Source organism: Lemur catta, chromosome 4, assembly GCF_020740605.2.
Source record: "Lemur catta isolate mLemCat1 chromosome 4, mLemCat1.pri, whole genome shotgun sequence".
In the NCBI taxonomy this organism is placed as follows: Eukaryota; Metazoa; Chordata; class Mammalia; order Primates; family Lemuridae; genus Lemur; species Lemur catta.
In genome coordinates, this window is record NC_059131.1 from 86,610,029 (window position 1) to 86,630,776 (window position 20,748).

A 20,748-nucleotide genomic window follows, 5' to 3' on the forward strand; every position below is an offset into this window, starting at 1 on the left:
AGTTCCCCCAGGTGATTCCATTATGCAGCTGGGATCAGGCATTGCTGGGCTAGATGGGGAGACAATCTAAGTACACAAGGAGTGGATTATTAATGTGTTATTAGGTATGATAAAACAGAATTAGAAGGGGAATGAATCACTTTTTGCCTATGCCTAATAAAATTTTATTTTCTGTCCTTTCCAACTTGGTTGATTTAATTCAATTGCCGAGTGTACAGGTTGCTGTCTTCCATGTCCACCTCTCTGTCTTTTCGGCTCTTTGTTATTGCCATGGAGTGACTGTGCAGGGCTGAACAGTGGTCCCCAAAATTCATGTCCATTTAGAACCTGTGAATGTGACCTTATTTGGAAATAGGGTGTTTGCTGATGTCATGGAATTAAGACAAGTCATTCTTGATTAGGATGGGCCCTAATCCAGTGACTGGTGTCTTTATAAAAAGAGGGAAGTTTGGACACACACAAAGGAAACTCCACATGAAGACAGAGATGAGGGTCAGAATGATATGTCTACAAGTCAAGGAACTTCAAGGACTGCCAGCAACTTTAAGAAACTAGGAGAGAAGCATCGAACAGATTTTCCCTCAGACCCTCCAGAAAGAGCTAACCTTGATGACACCTTGATTTCAGACCTTTTGCCTCCATAACTATGAGAGAACACATTTCTGCTGCTTTATGCCACCTAATGTGTGTAATTTGTTACAGCAACCAGAAGTAAATAATACACGACTTAACTGATATCTATAGCATCTAGGTATAGTCTTCATTAAGAGGATTAGAGTCATATTTCTGAAATCATTTCTTTATTTTTCACACACATAGCTGCTGACCTTTCTCTAACTACAAGTCTGTGTTGCCATGCAATGAAATGTGACAAATTCATGTCTTGTTGAGCAGGCTATACTGGAAATTAATGAATATGTTACATGTTTAAACTTTCATAGAAGGCTCAGATCAATAAAGCAAAACTCCTAAAGATGAAAAATAGATGTGCGTGACCGTCACTCTTAAGCTCATCTGCACCTGTTGCCTATGGTACCGCTGAACTCCATAAACTCCTGAAAGGAAGGTTTCTTTCCCAGTCTTCAGAGATGCTGCAGATCAGGAATTTGTGCAGTTGGTTCTGATTAGAAATTCCTTCCATCCAGTGTGAGAACATCAGATTGAAAGCGTTACTATAGGATGAGATCATTCCCTCTCCTGGAGTCAGCTCTGAAAGAAAAGGAAAGGAAAGAGGTGAAAAATTCTCAGTTGTTTCAGGTTGAATTTTGACTCTCCCAGAAACCATTGAAGTCCTAATGTCCAGCAGCTTAGGGTGCATGTGTCTGTATTTGGAGATAGGGCCTTGAAAGAGGAGATTAAGGTTAAATGGGGTTGTTAGGGTGGGCTCTTATTCAATATGACTGATGTCCTTATAATAGGAGTTTAGGACACAGATACACACAGAGGGATGACAATGAGAAGTTAGTTTTCTACAAGCCAGGGAGAGAGGTCACAGAGGGCCCCAAACCTGCTGATACCTTGATCTTGGACTTTTAGCCTCCAGAATTATAAGAAAATAAATTTGTTTAAGCTTCCCAGTCCACGGTATTTTGCTATGGCAGCCCTAGCAAGTGAATGCAGGGATCATATGCAGTTGGTCTTCAGGATCAACACATTGTTTTCAGCTTTAATGGCCTGTATGTGTTTGTGTGTAAACTGTGCATGTGTTTGTATAAATACACATGATGGATATCTGAGTGGATATTCCTCTAATTGTTAACATTATTTATCTCTGGATGGTGGGATTAAAGGTAGATTTTTAAAAATTCTTTATACCTTTCTGTTGTGTGTGATTATTTTTTAAATAATTTCTATGTTTTATTTGCACAAAGACAAATTTTAAAAATCTGATTTCAAAAGGAAAAAGAAACCAGGATTTCTCCTCAGTCGTAATTATCTATTTCTGGTTCAAATGGCCCCTTTTCTCCTCTGGGACAGGTCTGGAATATTAAACAAGCAGGAAACCTCCAGCCCAGAGCAGCAAACACTAAGCCAGCTCTGATGTGACACAGTATCTCCTGCTGCCCCAGCACTTTGAGAAAAACGCAAATTAGTTCTATGGTATTAGTTATCAAAGTGACATTTACCAGGGAATCTGCTTTTTTCTTCCTATTTTTCTTACACAGAAAATACGAAAAACCTCAGAAACTCTCTTTGTAAACTCCAACTGCACAAATAAGCCTAGAATTGCATGTAAATTAACTCCTTTCTGGTGTGTAAAATTAATGAAAGGTGCTACATTTAAGGATAGAGATCAGTAATAAAACTTGTTTTCACAAGAGAAAAAGTTTGATCTCTTGAAAGCAATATTTAGAGTTGATTAAATCTGTTAACATTAATTGGATTTTCTCTTCTGCAATGAAGAAAGTGATTAAAGGCTTTGAGTGCTGTGGGAAACACTTGGAAGATTATTTGACCCAAACCTTCCTCCCTGCACAACACCCTCCCCACCAGCTCAGCTACTGGAAAGGAAACTGAGAACAAGAGGGGTGCAGTGACTGCTCCACCATGACACGGCACCTCCGCAGCAAAGCTGAGGCTCGAACCCAGGTCTCCAGGCACCTGAGAGATGCGTCTCCCTGTCCAGGCTCCAGAAAACCCTTTTCTTCCATGCTCCCACTTCGTATCAGATCTGAGTTCCACATCTCTCCCTGGCCCCATCCCCTGCACTCAATACATGGTGATTGTGAACAACAGGCAGGAATGCAAGGTATGAAACATACACACTTGATTGAGGGGAAAACGCAAGTGCCCACAGGCAATCTCTCCCATCTCTCACCCTGGCCACCAAGAACTGCAGCAAAGACTTGGTTCAGTAGGAAAAGTCTCCAACCAGAATTCCAAAGGCCTCAGTGCAACAGCGAGTTGGGCCCATCAAAGGGGGATTCTCAACCTTGGCTACATTCAAACCACTTGGGAGAGAGTTTTAAGAGTACACATTCCCGGGCCCCTACCTTGGGCACAGTGATTAAACGGTCTGGGGTGGGGCCTGGGCAGCAGAATTTTTAAAAGCTTCCTTGGTGGTTCTTGTGTGTCACCAGGGTCAAGCGCCAGTGCTGATGTCCTCAGCTCTACCTCATCTACTCTGTTCTGCAACAGAGACCCTCAAGCCCACCCCCAAAGCCATGCTGAGGCTCTGATGCAGTCACAGCAGTTGTGAAAGAGTTAAGTGCCCCTCCACTAGTCTCTGTATGGGTAAAAGTGGGTGCATCACCTGGGGGTGGGGGAGGGGTTCTTTACCGTTTCACCCTCGGAAGAGGCTGATGAGAAAGGCACACAGGGCCTGGAGGGGCTTCCAACAGCGCTCCCAGGCCTTCTTCTCTGCTTCCTCTTTCCCTGCAGACGTGGGTCCAGCCTGGGTACCCTTGGCCGTGGGTTGGGTGGTGGGTTTGGCTTGTTCCAGGTGGTTCACGGAGTCTTTTCCCAGCTGAACTGCTTTCATGGGTTTCGCTGGAGTCCCGGGCCTGGGAGTTGGCTTCCCAGCCTTGGCAGTCCCGGGGTGCTGCTTGGGCGCTGGGCCACCCTGGAGGCTGGAAGCCACCTGCTGCATGTGCGCCTGGGGCCCGGCCGTCTGACACACAGACGGCCTCAGTACCGGGGTTCCCTGGCACGCGTGGCTGAGGCGCCTCAGCTCCTGCAGGGCTTGGTTCCAGTAAGGCTTGGGGTCAGCCACGAAGGCCTGGCACACCCCGGGCCGCCCGCTATACTCGCACCAGTATGGCTGGGTTTGGTTGTGGCAGTCGACGCGAAGCCGGGCTTCCCCAGCGCCTTGCCCCGAGCTGCTGGTGCGCGCAGTGCAGGAATCTCTCCCTCGAGTCTGGAAATGGAATTCCTCCGCGGTGCTTCCCTGCTTTTGCCTTGGAGCCTGCCCCAAAGCCCCCAGGAAGGACAAGGCCACCAACAAGAGGCAGGGGATGGACTTCATGGTGATGCCGCGATAAACCTGCCTGCAACCTGGCACCAGGAGAGAGAACCTGAATGGGACGAGCCGCCCTTTAAAGGGTGCTGCACAAAAGACTCTTTTTCTGCAAGGGCGGGCAGGGTGTTCCGCAGCAATAGGAAAACATGCACACAGACCTTGGACACGCAGCGTTTGGCAAGAGTGGAGCAGACGCCAGGACCCACCTAGCACCTCACACAAACCCTGCCCAGTGCTGCCCATGCCACACACAAAGCACTACACACCGGTCTGGGGTTGAAGGCTTTGCATTTTCCAACTATAGAGAGCTTGCTCTATAATTGGTCCTTGCATGGGAACAGCCTTCTTTGTCAACATGTGGGAAATTCCAAGGTGTGTCAGAGGAGTTCTGGAAAGAGAGGTTTGTAGCTCAGAGCCTGGGGTTGCCTCAGGGCTCCCTGCCCCTTGGCGTCCCTATCGTGGGAGCTCATGGGTTTAGTTAACCCAAAGGATGCCAGTCTTGTGAGCCCAAGCCTTGTGAGATGGTTTAGCAAGTGCAAAAAAGACTCTGAGGTTTAAAAAAAGAATTGTGTGAGATTGTGTGCTACGTACACAAGGGACACAGTGCTCCCCCTCTCTGCCCCAGCTGAAAGTTACCTGGTGTGCCCCCTTGCTGTTAAGGATTATTATTGTACTAAAAAAAGAAGACCAAAGGAAATTGAAAATAACTTTTGACTCGGTGCTAAAAATCATATTTTGTTACGGTCATAACTGTCTTTCTGTGACCCTTTTAGAGGGCTCTGTGGAATGGAATAAAGGTGGCAATTTACCACTAGGGCTAGGGTTAGCGTTGGCAGACATTGGTTTGTGTTGGCAGACATTGAGCGCCCAGGCTGAATATGAGGGATTGTATCTTGGTGGTCCCACGTGGGCTGGTTGGTGTCTTACCCAGCCTCCCTTCCACCCGGGTAGCCTGAGCCCTGAGAAGACCCAGTGAGGCTGGAACTAAAGCCAGGCTGAGCTTCCGCAGCCACGTGTGTTCAGTGCTCCAGGCCTCTCAGAAGAGGGGGTCACTCCAGCCTACCGGGGAGCAGGGGACCTTCAGGACAAGTCAGTCAACTTGTCGGGTTAAGAAGGGGTAGAGGGCAGGTTCCTAAGTCAGGTGGAACAATGCCTGCAAAGGGGTGTTCCTGGAGTGTGGGCTTATGGGCTGCTGGGAGAGATGACCCGGCGGGGGGGGACCCGCAGCCCCTGCCCCGACCCACGTGGCCTTTCGTGCCAGTTCTGAAGGCAAAGGCTTGGCCTTTGTGCACTTCTGATCCAGGAGCCCGTGGAGGGAATGGTTCAAGCCAAGCCCCACATGGTGGCTGAGGAGGGCAGGTGGAGTCCAGCTCTGAGCCCCATTCACAGCAGTGTCTTGAGCAGAGAACCACTGTCCCACCCTCCCAGCTGCCTGGAGGTTATGGCCAGTCTTTTCCAACTCCCTAGTGAGTCTGCTCTTACCCTGCAATGGGAACTTATCAAAAGCGCTCTAATCACATTCTTCCCCCTTTTGCTTTTTGGAATAAGCCGCACCTCAAGGCCTTTGCACCAGTTGTGCCCACTGCCTGGCATCCTCTCTTCCCTGATTACTGCCCACCTGGCTCCTTCCCGCCTCCTTCACAGAAGCCTTCTCTGACTATCCAACATAAAGGAGCTCTTCCATTATGCCATTACTTCATCCTGCTTTAATCCTCTTAAAAGCAGTGATTTTTGTCCTTTTCTTATTTGCTTGTCCATCTTTAAGTGGAGAGTGACATGATCAGAATTGCATTGTAGGAGATTTAGCTCATGGCGATGTTGAGAAAGGCCGGTCAGGGGTATGAGGCTGTGCACAGCAGAGTTAGTGGGCAGGCTGGTAACCGAGCGAGTTGTGCACGTTGAGCTGCTGTAACTAAAGATTCTCTCTATCATGCAGGCAGGTTTTTGCCAGGCAGCTATTCAGATTTAACCCATAGCTTCCCAGGACTGTCTGGTCGCTGCCATTTCTAGTGGAGCACATCTGGGATTCTCAGCTTTGTCTTGGTAGATACTTCATTCATGGGCCACTGGCCTAAGCCTAGTCACTCAGCCACACCTAGCTGCAAGGGAGGCTGGGAAATGCAGAGCTCATACAGGGAGCCACAGGTCCAGCCAAAACTCAGGAGCTGGAAGCGTACAGAAAGAGGAGGAGAATGCCACACTAGCCAAGAGACATATGAAACCTGTAAGAAGGTCGCATCAGTGGGGTGGGGATGAAAGCTTAGGCACCAAGGGTGGGAGGAAGGGAGACAGAGAGCAGACTTCGCTGGCTCCCCTGGCTCAAGTGCTAAGGTGAAGGTGGAGCAATTTAAGAAAGGGGACCTGGTGGGAGGAGCCAGTGGGGGTGGGCAGGAAAGGGCAGTGGTTTAAGGCAGGGGATGGCAAGTTGTGGCTGGTGTGGCCTGTTTCAGTAAAGTTGCTTTGGAAAGCAGCAATGCCTGTTCACTTACATACTATCTATGGCTGCTTTCTGCTGTGACAGAGACACATGGCCCAGAAAGCCAAGTGTACTTGCTGTCTGACCCTTTATGGAGAAAGATTGCTGACTTCTGGTTTTAGGCACATCCAGATGGAGACGCACAGTGGGCACGTGGGTTGTTGGAGCTCTGCTGTGACCACAGATACGTCATGAGAACCAAGAGGGGCAGGGAAGCCATGAGTGAAATTGCCCAAGGAGAAAGCGAGGGGTAGGGTGGACCAGGAGAGAACCTGTGAACGCCAACTAAATGTAAGGACAGGAGAGAAGGCGAGCATAGGGAGGAGACTGAGGAATAGACAGCCAAGCCCCAGGAAGACACAGCAGAGGGCTCCTTCAGAGGAGATCTTTGCAAAGAGTCATCGGTGCCCTGATCAGAGCCCTTCAAGGGAGTGGAAGGGAAGGAGGCCGGATCACGGGAGCTGAAAAGCCAATGGAGGCGAGAAAGCGGAGATCGAAACATGCTGAGAATTCTTTCAAGGACATTATTTGTGAAGGGAGGAGGAGGGAGAAAACATGTTGCCCTACCATGCGTGAGTGTTCTGTAGGCTTGAGGAAAGGCTAAGTTTTTAGGAAAGACAAGGACTTGAAGACCATATCTTAACAGCTGCATGTTTGGCAATGGGAGATACTGAAAAGTAAATAGATAAAAGTTGCAAGACGGAAGCTATGGAGTTCTAAACTCAGTTGGCTTGAATAATTTGAAGTTTCAAAATGTGGGATAGAGAAACCAGGTTTTCAAAAAATGGGAAGTTAAGGGACGATTTCCTCCAAAAGAAGTACACGCTCTGTAGCCTAATTTGCTCAGACTGCTGCATGCCTCTCAGGTGTAAATGCACAGGTACATTTAGGAGCATGTCGCACAAAGCAGAGTTTGCCTGTAGCAGGTATTCTAGTGTGTATCCTGTGACTCGGACTGTTCCCTGAGAAATGGTGACTTTAGATCTAACAACTTGAGGGTCTGAGAAACAGCCTGCTTTGAGGAGGCAGGATATTGATATTGACCTTGCATTACTTCCATATAATGGCCACTCCAATGATGGGAAAGTAGCAGAAAAAACAAATAACATAAGGCCAAATTTCATCTTCTAAGATTTGACAGCCTCTGGGTCTACTCAAGAAAGCGGCATACAGACCATGTTTTCCAAGTTCCTTTTTATTGAAATAAATCAGGACTCTAATGAAAAGACCTAGTGAAAAGCCTACACCTTGAATTTCCTAGCACAAATGTTAAATTTTGTTTGACCAGTTTTTCATTGCTGTTCACTTTTGATAATGACAAATCCAACATAAAAATCCTAAAGCAAACTGATACTTAATTTGTGCTTTCCTGTAGTTTTTAAAGACCAAACTATAAGGATTCATCTTGTTGGAAATCAAATCTAAGAATCCTGACAGGATCTTCTCATATTTCACTTTAGAATTCTCACCAATAATCATATGATATTCATGTTAGCTGCACTCCAATTAATGTTTATCCTCATAAATCAGAAAACTCCATTAAAGTGTACACTGAAACTGGCATTTGTTAAAACAACTGCACTCTCTAAATAAAGAACAGCATTTCTTTCTCTCAAGATCTCTGTCTCCCTCTCTGGTTTGGATTTGCTAGATTGGAACTAAGCCGGTTTCACTGTGATTGCTCTTGCATTCCATTTCCAAATGGAATATGACAAATCATTGACAAAGTAGATGAAAATCTCCAAGAGGAAGGATATACTGTAGGTTTCATCCACTTTAGTGAAAATGGATTATTTCAACAGCACCAATAAGTCAATACTGACCTGACAGTAAGTCCATTTAGAAGAAAATTCTATAATGCTCATTTGTTTAAAAACTCTGACTGTGGTAACAAAAGGTATATACGATATTCACTATACACAAAATGCATCTTTCCTGTAAACTGGTACGTGTTAGCACACTCCACATATGACAGTATGTTAGAAATCGAGCCATCACATTGGAATAGCTTTTTGACACAGAAATGCATCGAATAGGAATAAACACCCCATATGTTGTAGTGTCTAAATAAAAACCCAGTGTAAAAAAGTAAAAAATAAAAACAGGGGAGGGGGGAATCATCCTTGAATAGTGATGGACACGTGGACTATAAATGTGATTGTGTTCATTCCTAACAAAGCACTACCCAGAGACCAATGACGCCATTTCCTTGGTGCCCGCTGGAGTCAGTATGTCTCCACCAGCACACTTCCTGAATTTGGAAAGTCTTGTAGGCCCAGAAACTATGAAAAATCTGTGATCCTTTCCACTTTGAGTATCTTGATGCTGAAATGAAGGTCAAACAAAATTTTAGAAACTGGCTTTGGATTATTAAAAAGAAAACTAGGAATGCATAATCCTAAACTAGTCCCCATCAGGAGACCAAGAACTCTAGAAAATATAAATGTGTTTAAGAGGCACAAAAATATGTTTTTTACAAGACAATGTTTTAAAATACAGAAGTGCGTAAAAAACTTTTAATTCCATAATACTCAAGGTACATGGTCAGTACATAGATACTTAGATTTTTTTTTTTTTTTTTTTGTCTTTAAGAGGTCTTGCTAGCCCAGGCTGGAGTGCAGTGGTGATTCACAGGCAGCATACTGCAGCCTTGAACTCCTGGGCTCAAGCGATCTTCCCTCCTGCCTCTGCCTCCCAAGTAGCTGGGACTGCAGGCGTGTGCCACCAGGCCTGGCTTTTTTTTATTTTTAAACTATACATGCATAGTTACTGTGTGTATATATGTATATACACAAACATACACATATATATAGTCAATATATGTATGCATATACAGAGAGTCATTATATCACTTATGTACAGTTGTCCCTCAGTATCCGTGGAGGATTGGTTCTGGGACCTCTAGGCATTTTCTCCCATAGACTTTAAATCACCTTTGGATTACTTATAATACCTCATACAATGTGAATGCTATGTTAATATTAATAGTTGTTACACTACACTTTTAAAATTTGTGTTATTTTTATTGTTGTATTTTCAATCCACAGTTGGTTGAATCTGTGGATTTGTAGCCTGCAGATACAGACACAGAATGAACATATAAAATCATAATGGATAACCTGTACACTGACCTAGATTTTCCACTTAATGGATTAGCTATGTTTTAATGTTCTGAAAACTAAAAACTATAATCTTCTAAGTTCTCTTATATGAAAGCATCAAACTTACCTCAAGCAATTTCAGCATCAGCTGTCAACGAGGTAATGGGCTAAAAAACAAAAAATACACAAATATAACACTCTCAGGCAGAGCTGCGGCTGGTTTCATGACCTCTGTGCTGAGAGGCAGGCGTGTGACTACAGGGAACCATGAACACAGACCACACCTCTGAAGATTTATTGGGAAGAACAGACTTTGGTTCTTCTAACTTGTTTGTTTTGCTTTTAAAAAGAGGATAAAGAGGATAGAGGGAGAAACAAACCCTGACAAGTAGAATTGTGAATATTCACAATCTAAGGTTAAAAGTAATAAAGGCCATGAAGAATATGTGTTGAAGACATCAGACTAGCAGAAATCAGACCACAGCAGCAGATGACACATCTACCGCGAGAGTCTTGCCAAAATCTACTTCTAGGACAAGACGACAGAAGCAAATGGAAGTTCTGCAGGGACCTTGTTACAACTGCAAATCCGCGGGCTTGAGACCAGACAGTGCACACGCCCTCTGAGTGGGTCTCTGGGTTAACGATCAACAGTAGCCCTACTGACATCTAAAGTTATTCTCTGAACATGGCCTTGACAACCAAGAAAGGTTTGCACAACTGGGAGACTAGTGAACTCCGTCTGGAAGATCTGTCGTTTTGACTCTGGCACCACCCTCCCCGACTGTGCCTCTGGGTAGATCGCAACCCCTCTGAACGTGCAGGATGCACCGTGCCCAGAGGCAGTGCTGTGGCAGACACACGGGGTTGGGGGAGGACGTGCACCGAGAACACCAGGGCACCTGCAAGGCAGGGCGTTCCTTCCAAAGTGTTTAACTGTGGAAACTGCACATGCTTGGTCCTGTGCATTTTCTTGCACTCCTTTACGTTCTCGGTAAAGAAACACATTCTTTATTGAAGGGACTCAGAGGGTCCCTGGAAAAAGGTACAGGCAGGGGTTGGCTCAGTGTCCTGCTACTGCCCACAGACAGCACCAAGTCCTGGGCCTGAGTGTTATGAAGGACTGTAGGCCCTGGTGATCATTCCTAAAGAACATCTACATTTGCCTTCTTGAGCAGAGGGATGCTGGGCACCCTAACTGGACCACTGGTTGTCTTCCTGCCCAGCTGTGCCTCTCCTGGGGACCTGGGACAGTATGTACCAGCCCATCCTGGAAAGAGGGTACTCTGGAGACCTCAGAAGCAGGAAATGGGCAAAACAAAACAAGCAATGTCTTGGTCTGTTTTCTGCTGCTATAAGAGAATATCAGAGACTGGGTAATTTATAAACAACAGAAATTTACTTCTTGGCTAGGTGTGGTGGTTCACGCCTGTAATCCTAGCACTCTGGGAGGCCGAGGTGGGAGGATTGCTTGAGGTCAGGAGTTCAAGACCAACCTGAATAAGAGCGAGACCCCGTCTCTACTAAAGATAGCAACAAAAATTAGCCGGGCATGGTGGCGCATGCCTGTAGTCCCAGCTACTTGGGAGGCTGAGGTAGAAGGATCGCTTGAGCCCAGGAGTTTGAGGTTGCTGTGAACTAGACTGAGGCCACAGCACTCTAGCCCAGGCAACACAGCAAGACTCTGTCTCAAAAAAAAAAAAAAAGAAAGAAAAAAAGAAAGAAATTTGTTTCTCACAGTCTGGAAGCTGGGAAGTCCAAGAGGATGGTGCCGGCATCTGGCGAGGGCCTCTTTGCTGGATCGTCCCATGGCAGAAGAGCAAGTGAGCATGACAGACAGAGAGGGAAGGGGGCCAAACTTCATCATTTCATGAGGAGCCCACTCCCGCAAAACGAACCCACTCCTGCGATAACCACGTTAATCCACTCATGAGGGGAGAGCCTCTCAAAGGCCCCACCTCTTAATATCATCACAATGGCAATTAAATTCCAACATGAGCTTTGGAGGGGACAATCAAACCACAGCGAGCAACTAAAACTAAACCTGGAAGCTCCTGATGCGAGGGGAACAGTGGGCCCTTAGATGGGACCATATCTGGAGGACACATTTCTTCAAGCCATGAGGATTTGGACTCTGATAACTTCTAGGGTGATCAACACAATAAAATAATAAAATCAAGGAGGCCAATACGGACATGTGGGACAGCCCTCTCCACAGAGCCGACGTCACACACCAACGGCACCACTTTTGAGTCAATTTGGATTCAAAGTCCAGATCTCAATCAATGCAGGGCTCTGGGCAGCCCGAACAACAGACAGGAAGCAGACTCTATTTGCCACTGAAGTACTCTCACCTTTGCAGAAAAAGAAAGGACCTGGCCCCCTAAGACCTGAAACATTGCACAGGGCTCTAAGTACCCTCCCTGAGACCCAGGCAGCCAGAGCATGCGCAGGCGAGGGTGGGCTGTTGCTCACGTGGCATTCCCTGGGACCCACCTGTGTCCTCCTCTGGGCTGCAGAAATGCAACCATGTGGCATCCCCCTACTTCCACCTAAGATCTACAGCACCAGGCGTGATGAACACTCTTCCCAGAGGGAGTAACAAGAAGGCCCTTTGTAGCCATATTTTGTTGGGGCCCCATGGCATTTTTTTCCTCAACATTATTTGCTAACATTTAAAAAGGGATATTTCATATCAAAATTAGATTTCTCTCCTTTCCAGAAAACTAGATTTTCCAGCAAAATTCACCTCATTTGTTCCTCTTTCTACCAACTTGGTGGTCTTCAGAGTGAAAACTGGAAAAAATACCAAATTTCTCTGTGGTCGCTTCACCTCTGTTTTGGGACCTTTTCTATGTCCACCTGTGTTTGGGAGAACAGCAGAAAGAGTAGTTCATGTCTTAGCTTGGCTCCTGCCTGGCTGTGGGGCCTTGGGTGTAGCCTCCACATCCCAAGTCTGTAAATGACAGGTGGTGACAGCAGCCGTGCAGGGCCGACGGTGCGGGATGAGGCAGGAAGCCGCCCTGCAGCTGGACCGACACTGGCTACTCTCCAGCCTTTGTGGCCACACGCGAAGCAACTTTCCCTCTTGATCTCTGAAGCCAGAGCTGGAGAGAATATGTTTATCTCCACCAACAAAAGCTATAGAATTCCCGAGAGGGAGATAAGGGGGCTGTTATTGGCCCCTTTTTACAGGTGAGGAAACTGAAGATCAATCTACAGACCTCCCTATGACCTCTAGTGATCTGTGAAGGGTCAAGGGGAAGGTTCAGAAATGAGTCATTCAACACTTGCTGAGCTGAAAATGCCTCCACTTGCTCTGCGACATGGTGTGGGAGGCGGAGGCATCGCTGGAAAAAAAACTGCAGGCTTATCTAGGTTTATATGAAAGCCTGTCTCTTTCCCTTCAAACAAAAGCAAATAAACCACCACCGTGTGATAGACTAATTACAGGTTATGAGTGTGTGTGTGTGTGTGTGTGTGTGTGTTTAAAAATAACATAAAGGAAAAGGGAGGGGGAAAAAATAACTCGTTTATGAAACTGAGTTTGCCACCATCTCACTTCATGTTCCTTTTTGAGAGAATGTGTTGTCAAACTGCTCCTGACCTGCTAAGTATTAGCATCCTGATTTGCAGAAGGGTTTCCTTGAAGATCCAAGCACCCTCTCTGTGCACTGATCATTTTGCTCCCAAACCAGGTTTTGTCCTGAGATGCTGGCAGCATGTGAAAACTCACATGATAGACAGGAGGGAAACTGCAGCAGCAAGACCGTGTGAAGGAGCAAGCAGCCGGGTGTGTCGGAACAGAGCCCTCCCTGGGTGGCTGTGCTCACAGCCACAGCCCACATGTGATGCACGCAGGCTGTGTGGTGCTAGCTCAGCTGACAGATTAGAGTCACATCTGTCATCTCAGTCACCTTTGGGTTCCTTCCATCAGAGACGTCAAAGTAATAAGAAAACAAAATTATTATCACAGGGAACCAGAAACCAGTAAAACAAGGGCTTACACTGGTCAAAGGTGAATGTTTCACCTTGTCACCTCATCCAGCCCTTGCAGGGTCTTGTCCTTCCTGGGTGGCCCTGTCCAGTGACTGAGAGAGGTGGGGTACAAGGGCTCAGCTGGGCCCAATGGGGGACACTCTGGATAGGCAATGTTGGCTCCAGAGCTCCCCACCAGGGGGGGCCAAGGCTTTGGCAGGCCCATCTTGACTTCTCCCCATTCCTTGCACGACTGTGGATCTTCATAAAGATCCTACACCCCAAACTCCATCTTAGTACTGCTTCCAGAAAACCCACCTACGACAGCCTCCCACCCAGGCTTGCTTCTCCCTCTAGCATCCTTCACGCAGCCTCGGTGACACTTCTTGGTACAGAGAGCATTTTTGGAGACTTCACAATCAAGAGGCAGGCACCAGGAATCAATTCTACAAATTCACAAAGTGCTAGAAGATCTGATGTTAGGGCAATGTAGGCAGTGGAGAACAGCTCTCCTGTGATCTTGGAATTTTCAGACCATAAATATAAGATACCCTCTAAGCGTGCTACACCCAGAAAGGGCAGCCCAGCATGCGATGCAGGCAACAGCACTGCCTCCTCTCCCCAGAGCAGACCTGGCTAACTGATACTCGTCCTGAATCCACCTTCAAATCTGTCACAACACAGCACTCCAGCAACCAAGTCTGGCATATGAGAAGTAGCAAATGAGATGGAATCAGTTTGCCCTTTCAGAACTTACTGTTCCTGTTTTTTATTACCACCATTTCTGCTATGCTCTGAATGTTTGTGTCCTCCCAAAATTCATGTGTTGAAATTCTAATCAGGATGATGGTAAAAGGAGGTGGGGCCTTTGGGGAGGTGATTAGGTCCCATTATTGCCTCCTTAGTGGCCTTGTAAAGGGGACCCTGGAGAGCTAGCTCACCCCTTCCACCGTGAGAGGACGCTGCAAGAAGGTGCCATCTATCAACCAGAAAGCAGGCCCTCACCAGACACTGAATCTGCCAGCACCTTGATCTTGGACTTCCCAGCCTCCAGAACTGTGAGAAATAAACTTCTGTTGTTTATAAACTACCCAGTTTATGGTATTTTGTTAGCAGCCCACATGCACTAAGACAAATTTCCTCTCCCTAAATGGCAAATTAAAATGAAAAATTCTAAAGTTTTTTATAACGTTCAAAGTTGTTAGTTAGGTAAACCTTTTATCTTTCTGAACAGACAAATTTTAATAACTTTCTGCTTCTGTTCATCCTGAAAACTGCCAAAAGTAGAATATCTGCTGTCACTAGGCAACATTGCTTAGGATAAGGATGCAACTGCCTCATAAATTGCATCTGGATGGGGAGGCCTTAAATACAGATACCTGGTGTGAAGCCAAAGCTACGGGCTTCCTTCCCATCCCACGTGGAGTGTGGGCCTTCTCAGACAACGTGGACCCCTGTGCACCAGTGTTAGACCCACTCCTTTGTACCTGAGATGTCACTTGGGTTGGGAGGGAAGAACACCCTCTGGGGGGCCAGCTGCACGGACATGGGGAAGGACCAAGCCCACTGAAGAGGACAGCCACTGAGGCCCTGGTGGTCCTCGCACGTCATAGCCTCGCCTCTTCTGTGCAGACAGAAGGGGTCCCTGGTTGATATATGGCTCTGAATTTTTAGTGGAGCCTCAGAAGAGGACTCCTGGCAAGCAGTGCTCAGAGTTACTTGATAAATATCCAGAACCATAAAAGTTTCTTAATTCCAGAGAATACAAATTCATAAAGATTTGGAAGAAGGGTTGGGGTCCTTTTTCTGGTTGCTTATAGTTAATTTATTAGAAGGAAAGAAGGAGGGAGGGAAGAGGGGAGAGAGGGAAGGAAGAAGAAAGTTTTGAAAACCAACTGCTCAGTTTATTTGGTGCAGAGAGATTCTAAAGGAAGGTGTGCATGCATTTAATCCTTAGTGATCTATAGCCAGACATAGCATTTTAAGATGACGCCAAATTTTAATTGCTGAAAAATTCCAATGTTTAGAAACCTATTGACTATTTCACCTTATGGCATCATGGAATGCTATGTAGGGCACCAGTAAGAGTAACACACAGAGGGAAGTGAAGCCATGAACCACATGCAGAAAATTCAGTGTTGGATCTATAGGAGATGAGAAGGTTTATCACGGGACACGCATGCACTTCCAGACTTTGCTTTACCTTGTCATAACAGGATTGTGAATACCATATAAATGATCTTTATGATAACCATTATTACCATTTTCCATACTGTAACAAAAATAAATATACCAAAAACACCATGTTATCTCTAAGATGAAGTATTTACATTATGGATTACAAAGACAATGTAATGGTCATGAAAAGTATGCAGTAATTTGTTAAATCTACAAAGAAGGTAAAAGGGCATATTTACATTTAAAAAGAAACCAAGACCAAAATGACTACTTTATAGAGTAATACATTTACTATATAAAATTTTCATTAATTCAACAAATATTTCCTGAGCACCTTCTATGTGCCAGGCCTCCTTTAAGAGGCATCACGATTTATTTTTTGCCTGGTCAGACCTATTGTTTTTATGTCATTTTAAGATGTTATTAATTTAATTTTAAAAGTCCCTCACATAATAATAAAACCTCCCCTGTCCCATCTATGAATAGAGTTTAAAAAAAAAGGCTTACTTTTTCATGGGTATAGTTTCAACACTACAAAATACAAAAAAGGGAGATAGAATTACTTTTCTTGTTATTATTAAAGCTTAACAGCTACAGCCCCCATATGTTTACTCCAATACAGACACTGACAGTGCAAACTCAGGAGACACACGTTGAGGAGATGAGTGAAGAATGAAACACACAAGTTCACCAGACACGGTGAAGGGCAGACTACAAAGCCAAAACGGAAAGCAGTAAAAACAGTTATCATAAAGTGAACTGCCAAGTCCCCGAGAGAGAGGAACTGCAAATAAGAGATAAAAAGGCTGGTTACGGAAGCTGAGAGGATTAAGTAAGAAGAAAAAAATAGTTAAGACAAGCATAAGGAAATCGGTGCAATAAAAATCCCAACAAAACACCTGAACAGAAATGACCCATCACTTAAAAAATTAAAAAATCATGTTTAATCTCATCAGAGCTCATCTCTTCGAAGACAGCACCAGCTAGAAAATGACCCCCGGCCCTGTGGAAACCCACATACTTACTCATCATACACATCCTCCGAATCCATTCGACGATAGTACTTGGCCAGCTTGACGGCAAAAATTAGAGCCGGAAGTGAAAATACAGTAGCTTTTCCTATGCCAAACCAAAACAAATTCTAGGAGGAAAAAAAAAATGTCAGAAGTATTAAATGCTTGAAGATGGGAAATGGAAAACAACAGTTATTTAGGGAAAAATTTTTTTTTTTTTTTTTTTTTTGAGACAGAGTCTCACTCTGTTGCCCAGGCTAGAGTGAGTGCCGTGGCATCAGCCTAGCTCACAGCAACCTCAAACTCCTGGGCTCAAGCGATCCTTCTGCCTCAGCCTCCCGAGTAGCTGGGACTACAGGCATGCGCCACCATGCCCAGCTAATTTTTTTGTTTCCATATATATTTTTAGCTGTCCAGTTATTTCTTTCTATTTTTAGTAGAGACGGGGTCTCGCTCTTGCTCAGGCTGGTCTTGGACTCCTGACCTCGAGTGATCCTCCTGCCTTGGCCTCCCAAAGTGCTAGGATTACAGGCGTGAGCCACCTTGCCCGGCCTGAAAATTTTTTTTAATGAGTTTTTGTTTTGTTCTTTAAAACCATTTGTGAACCTCATATGAACCAGCCACTGTGTGAAGTGCTACACATTATAATTCATTTAATCTTTCAAAAACCTTGAGAAGATCCTATTAAATTTGTTTTACACAAAAGGAACAGAAGTAGCAAGTGGGAAAGCCAGGATTTGAATCTAGGACGTGACAAAACAACTTCGGACCACCCCACTGCATGACCTCTCCTTGCGGCCCAGCTGTCTAGCAGTAGGAGCACAGATGGCCAGCAGGTATGAGTTTACATTCCTTTTATTTTTTGTTTTTTAATGCTAAGATGACTAATTAACCTTTCTGTCTTTGTCCTACGTCTGAACAGTTAAGATGACAGCATCCTCATCCCAGAATATTATTGTGTCAAGAAGATAGAAGCACCCATTTGAAAACTCTTAAAAGGTTGTTTGGAGGGTAGATTTCATGTTACCTGTCCTTACCACAATAAAATAAAATTTAAGAAATAATAATAAAAACTGACTTAAAATACCCCCCCCAAAACGTATCCTTTTTAAAACAGTCGACAACATGCATGAGCCAGATTTCACACGTGAACCTGGATTTTATGTCCTTTCTTGAAAAATCTGAAGTTTTGTTTCTTAACACTGGTCCCTTGTTCTCCACAAGGCAACAGTCTAGAAGTGGTTCTTTCAAGAGGGGCATTTGTTTTCAGTGTGGCACAGACCACACCACTGATGTTTGCAGGCTGAGATTCAGTTATTTAACCTTCTGGACCAATCTGAGCAAACACAGCAATGCATGGCCTGTATGACCATGTGGGTACCCGAACATGGGCTGAATGCCACTTCCAGCCAGCATCCTGCACTTGGCCTGCTTTCTAAGTCCACCAGGCTCCCATAGTAGCTCACGTCTGAGGCCCGCGCCTAGAATAATGCCGTCAGCAACACTAGCGCAGCTCTTCTCAGCCCACCGAGGCCAAACGCAGCTTGTACGTAACGACAGCTGCTCTGACCCTCGGGGCCTGGCCCTGCATTGCTGCTTTGCTCCTGGCTAAGTTTAGTGCTGCAGGGTGGTGGCACTTCTTCGGCCCCTCATTTCTGGTCAATTTCTTCTCCCTTCCTTCCATTTTCTTTTATTAGTGGATTTCTATGTTTTCAACCTTGTTTTGAGAAGCTTTACAGATTCCTAACAACCGTATCCTTTTTCTGGAAGCTGCTTCAATCCTTTTGGAAACAGTCAAGATACAAAAGAAACACGTTAGCCAGCCTGTAGTCAATTTCCTTGGTGAAGCAGATGCCCAGAGCTCTTCCTTACTGTTTAAACCACCTACTAGAAAGCTCCAGCCGATCATCTTCCTGAGCAGCCCCCAGGCCTCCCCTCAATCTGTCCCTGATTATTTGCAGAGAGGCACCTGCTAGTTGGGTGGTCTGACTGGTTGCGGGTAGATGGTGGAGGCTGGATGGACACAGGGAGAGGTCGATTCAGGTTCAAGCAGGCTAACCCTGACTGCCCTACTGAGCGCCTCAGCCAAAGCTGGCAGCAGGGGCCACCAAGCACAGGACCGAAGGGGAAGAGGATGCTGGAGGAGGGAAGCAGTGAGGAAGCCAGGCCTTTGGGTCTACGTGGCTGGGACAGTGACAAGATCCTTCCCATGTGGGCATGACAGTCCATGCAGCAGAGAGGTAGACATGAACAAGGGAGATGCACAGAGCAATATGCATGCACTGAGAACGGAGAGCCACCTGTCACCCTTCATTCATTCTGTGGTGATACTCTGCCAGGCAATGCACCTCATGGCAGAGACACAGCCCTGTACTCACGGAGTTCAGAGTCTAGACTGTGTTAAGGGGGATAGGTCTTAAAGAACCACACAAATATATAATTCAAACAGCAATATATCTCTAAAGGAAAAGCATAGATTTCTATAAGAATGTAGAAAAGGGAGCCCCATCTAGTTTGGAGGGTCAGAAAAGGCTTCCTGGAGAAAAAGACGTTTGAGCTAAGAGCTGAAAACTGAGCAACTGATAATAGTGAACACTTACAAAGTGTGTTAGTGTACAGTGGCGTTAAGGGCTTTCCAGGTAATCTCTCACTGAACCATCAAAACAGTGCCATGTAGGTGATGAAGCTCAGAAAATTTCAGTAAATTTTCAAAGTCACAGAGTTCTAAAAGTGTAGAAATGGAATTTGAATTCAGAGTCTGTGTTCCTAAACATTTTGTTTCAAGACTTAGAAGACTTAGCTTAGTGGGAGGTGGGTGGGGAGGGGAAGAGGATAGAGAGAGGCAGGGTGTGTGTGTCCATCTCCTGCCCAGACAAAGGGAACAGCACATGCAAAGGCCCTGAGGTGGGGAAACTGAGATGCAATTGATGAAGTGAAAGACGGTGAGTGTGTCTGCAGCATAGGGAGGAAGGTGACCGGATAATACAAAATGAGGCGTGGAGGGGCAGGGGCCCAATCATCAGGGCACAGGATGCTCACGAGAGCCACAGGGAGCCAGTGAGGTGCTTTGAGCAGAAGTGAGCGGACTGGCTCCCGGAGAGAGTCAGTGCATGTTCAGGGGCGAATACAGCTGAGGAATAAACCTGATTAGCTGGAATTACCATCCCCATGGTCACATCTGAAAGGGCTTTTAAATGACAAATTAAGTTTGGGTGTAGCTTTCGGGTTGTGTATATAGTTGCACTAAGAATCCTTCTGAACATTAGTAATCTGTACCCAATACCTGCTTCTTTCTAATTATGCTGGACAAACAGGAGTTTTCTTTACGAGGGTCTCCTGACTTCTTTAATTTTAGTAAGATATGCAACTGGGGTTTCGACTTTTCTGGTCTACTCGGCATCATAACACATTGATCTAAATTTTAGATTTTAGGGTTTTGAATTCCAAAATCATAACAGACCCCAGCAGAAAACTAATTATTAGAGTGTGCATTACAGTCTGGGGGGAAAAGGATCAAAGATGATGGATTTATTGTGCCTCCTTCTTGACGATGATGAAATTCTTACCAGAGGACTGATGACGTAGCCGCACAGAAGCACATTGACAGCAGAGTCTAGAGCGGTGGCCACAGGTTTGCAGGAAACCATCTTCTCTCTGATCTACGGGAGGAAGAAACACAGCAAACTTTAACTGAGCCACGTCCACAAAAATCCACCAGACTCAGACGTGCCATTTACCTTTGACCTGGTTTCACACAAAAAGGACCTCCGTGTCCTCTGAGACTGTGGTGCCCAAGGCTGGGGCCACAGTACTGGTCCATGGCCTGTTAGGGACCGGGCCGAAGAGCTCCACCCCCCCACCCCCACCCCCCATCCCACCTCCCCACCCCCACTGCTGGCCACAGAAAAATTGTCTTCCGTGAAACTTAGGAACGAGGGTGGGGGCTGTCACACAGCAGGAGATGAGCGGCAGGTGAGGGAAGATATTTACAGCCACTCCCGATCACTCACATCGCTTCCTGAGCTCCACACCCCCGCACCCACC

At 45.8% G+C, this 20,748-nt stretch overlaps 2 protein-coding genes across 9 annotated transcripts in view; both read right to left on the minus strand.

Moving 5' to 3' along the window:
* Positions 1 to 914: 914 nt before the first annotated feature.
* FGFBP2 (fibroblast growth factor binding protein 2) lies at positions 915 to 4,242 on the minus strand. The gene is made up of 2 exons (XM_045548928.1): positions 3,280 to 4,242; positions 915 to 1,209 (listed from the first exon to the last, which is right to left on the minus strand). The coding sequence occupies exon 1, from the start codon at positions 4,199 to 4,201 to the stop codon at positions 3,284 to 3,286; it is 918 nt and encodes a 305-aa protein (XP_045404884.1). The 5' UTR covers positions 4,202 to 4,242; the 3' UTR covers positions 915 to 1,209; positions 3,280 to 3,283.
* Positions 4,243 to 7,613: 3,371 nt separating this feature from the next.
* Positions 7,614 to 20,748, minus strand: part of PROM1 (prominin 1) — a 109,897-nt gene continuing 96,762 nt past the window's right edge. For 5 of the 8 annotated variants that reach the window (XM_045550405.1, XM_045550406.1, XM_045550409.1 and 2 more), the window contains 6 exons: positions 20,271 to 20,363; positions 16,717 to 16,832; positions 16,199 to 16,222; positions 15,717 to 15,785; positions 9,663 to 9,702; positions 7,614 to 8,759 (listed from right to left, as the gene is read on the minus strand). In XM_045550405.1, the coding sequence (XP_045406361.1) occupies positions 9,687 to 9,702; positions 15,717 to 15,785; positions 16,199 to 16,222; positions 16,717 to 16,832; positions 20,271 to 20,363 (318 nt within the window). In that variant the 3' untranslated portion in view covers positions 7,614 to 8,759; positions 9,663 to 9,686. Of the gene's footprint in view, positions 8,760 to 9,662; positions 9,703 to 15,716; positions 15,786 to 16,198; positions 16,223 to 16,716; positions 16,833 to 17,242; positions 18,486 to 20,270; positions 20,364 to 20,748 lie in introns of those variants that run through there. The other 3 variants (XM_045550407.1, XM_045550410.1, XM_045550411.1) reach the window with 3 other exon arrangements.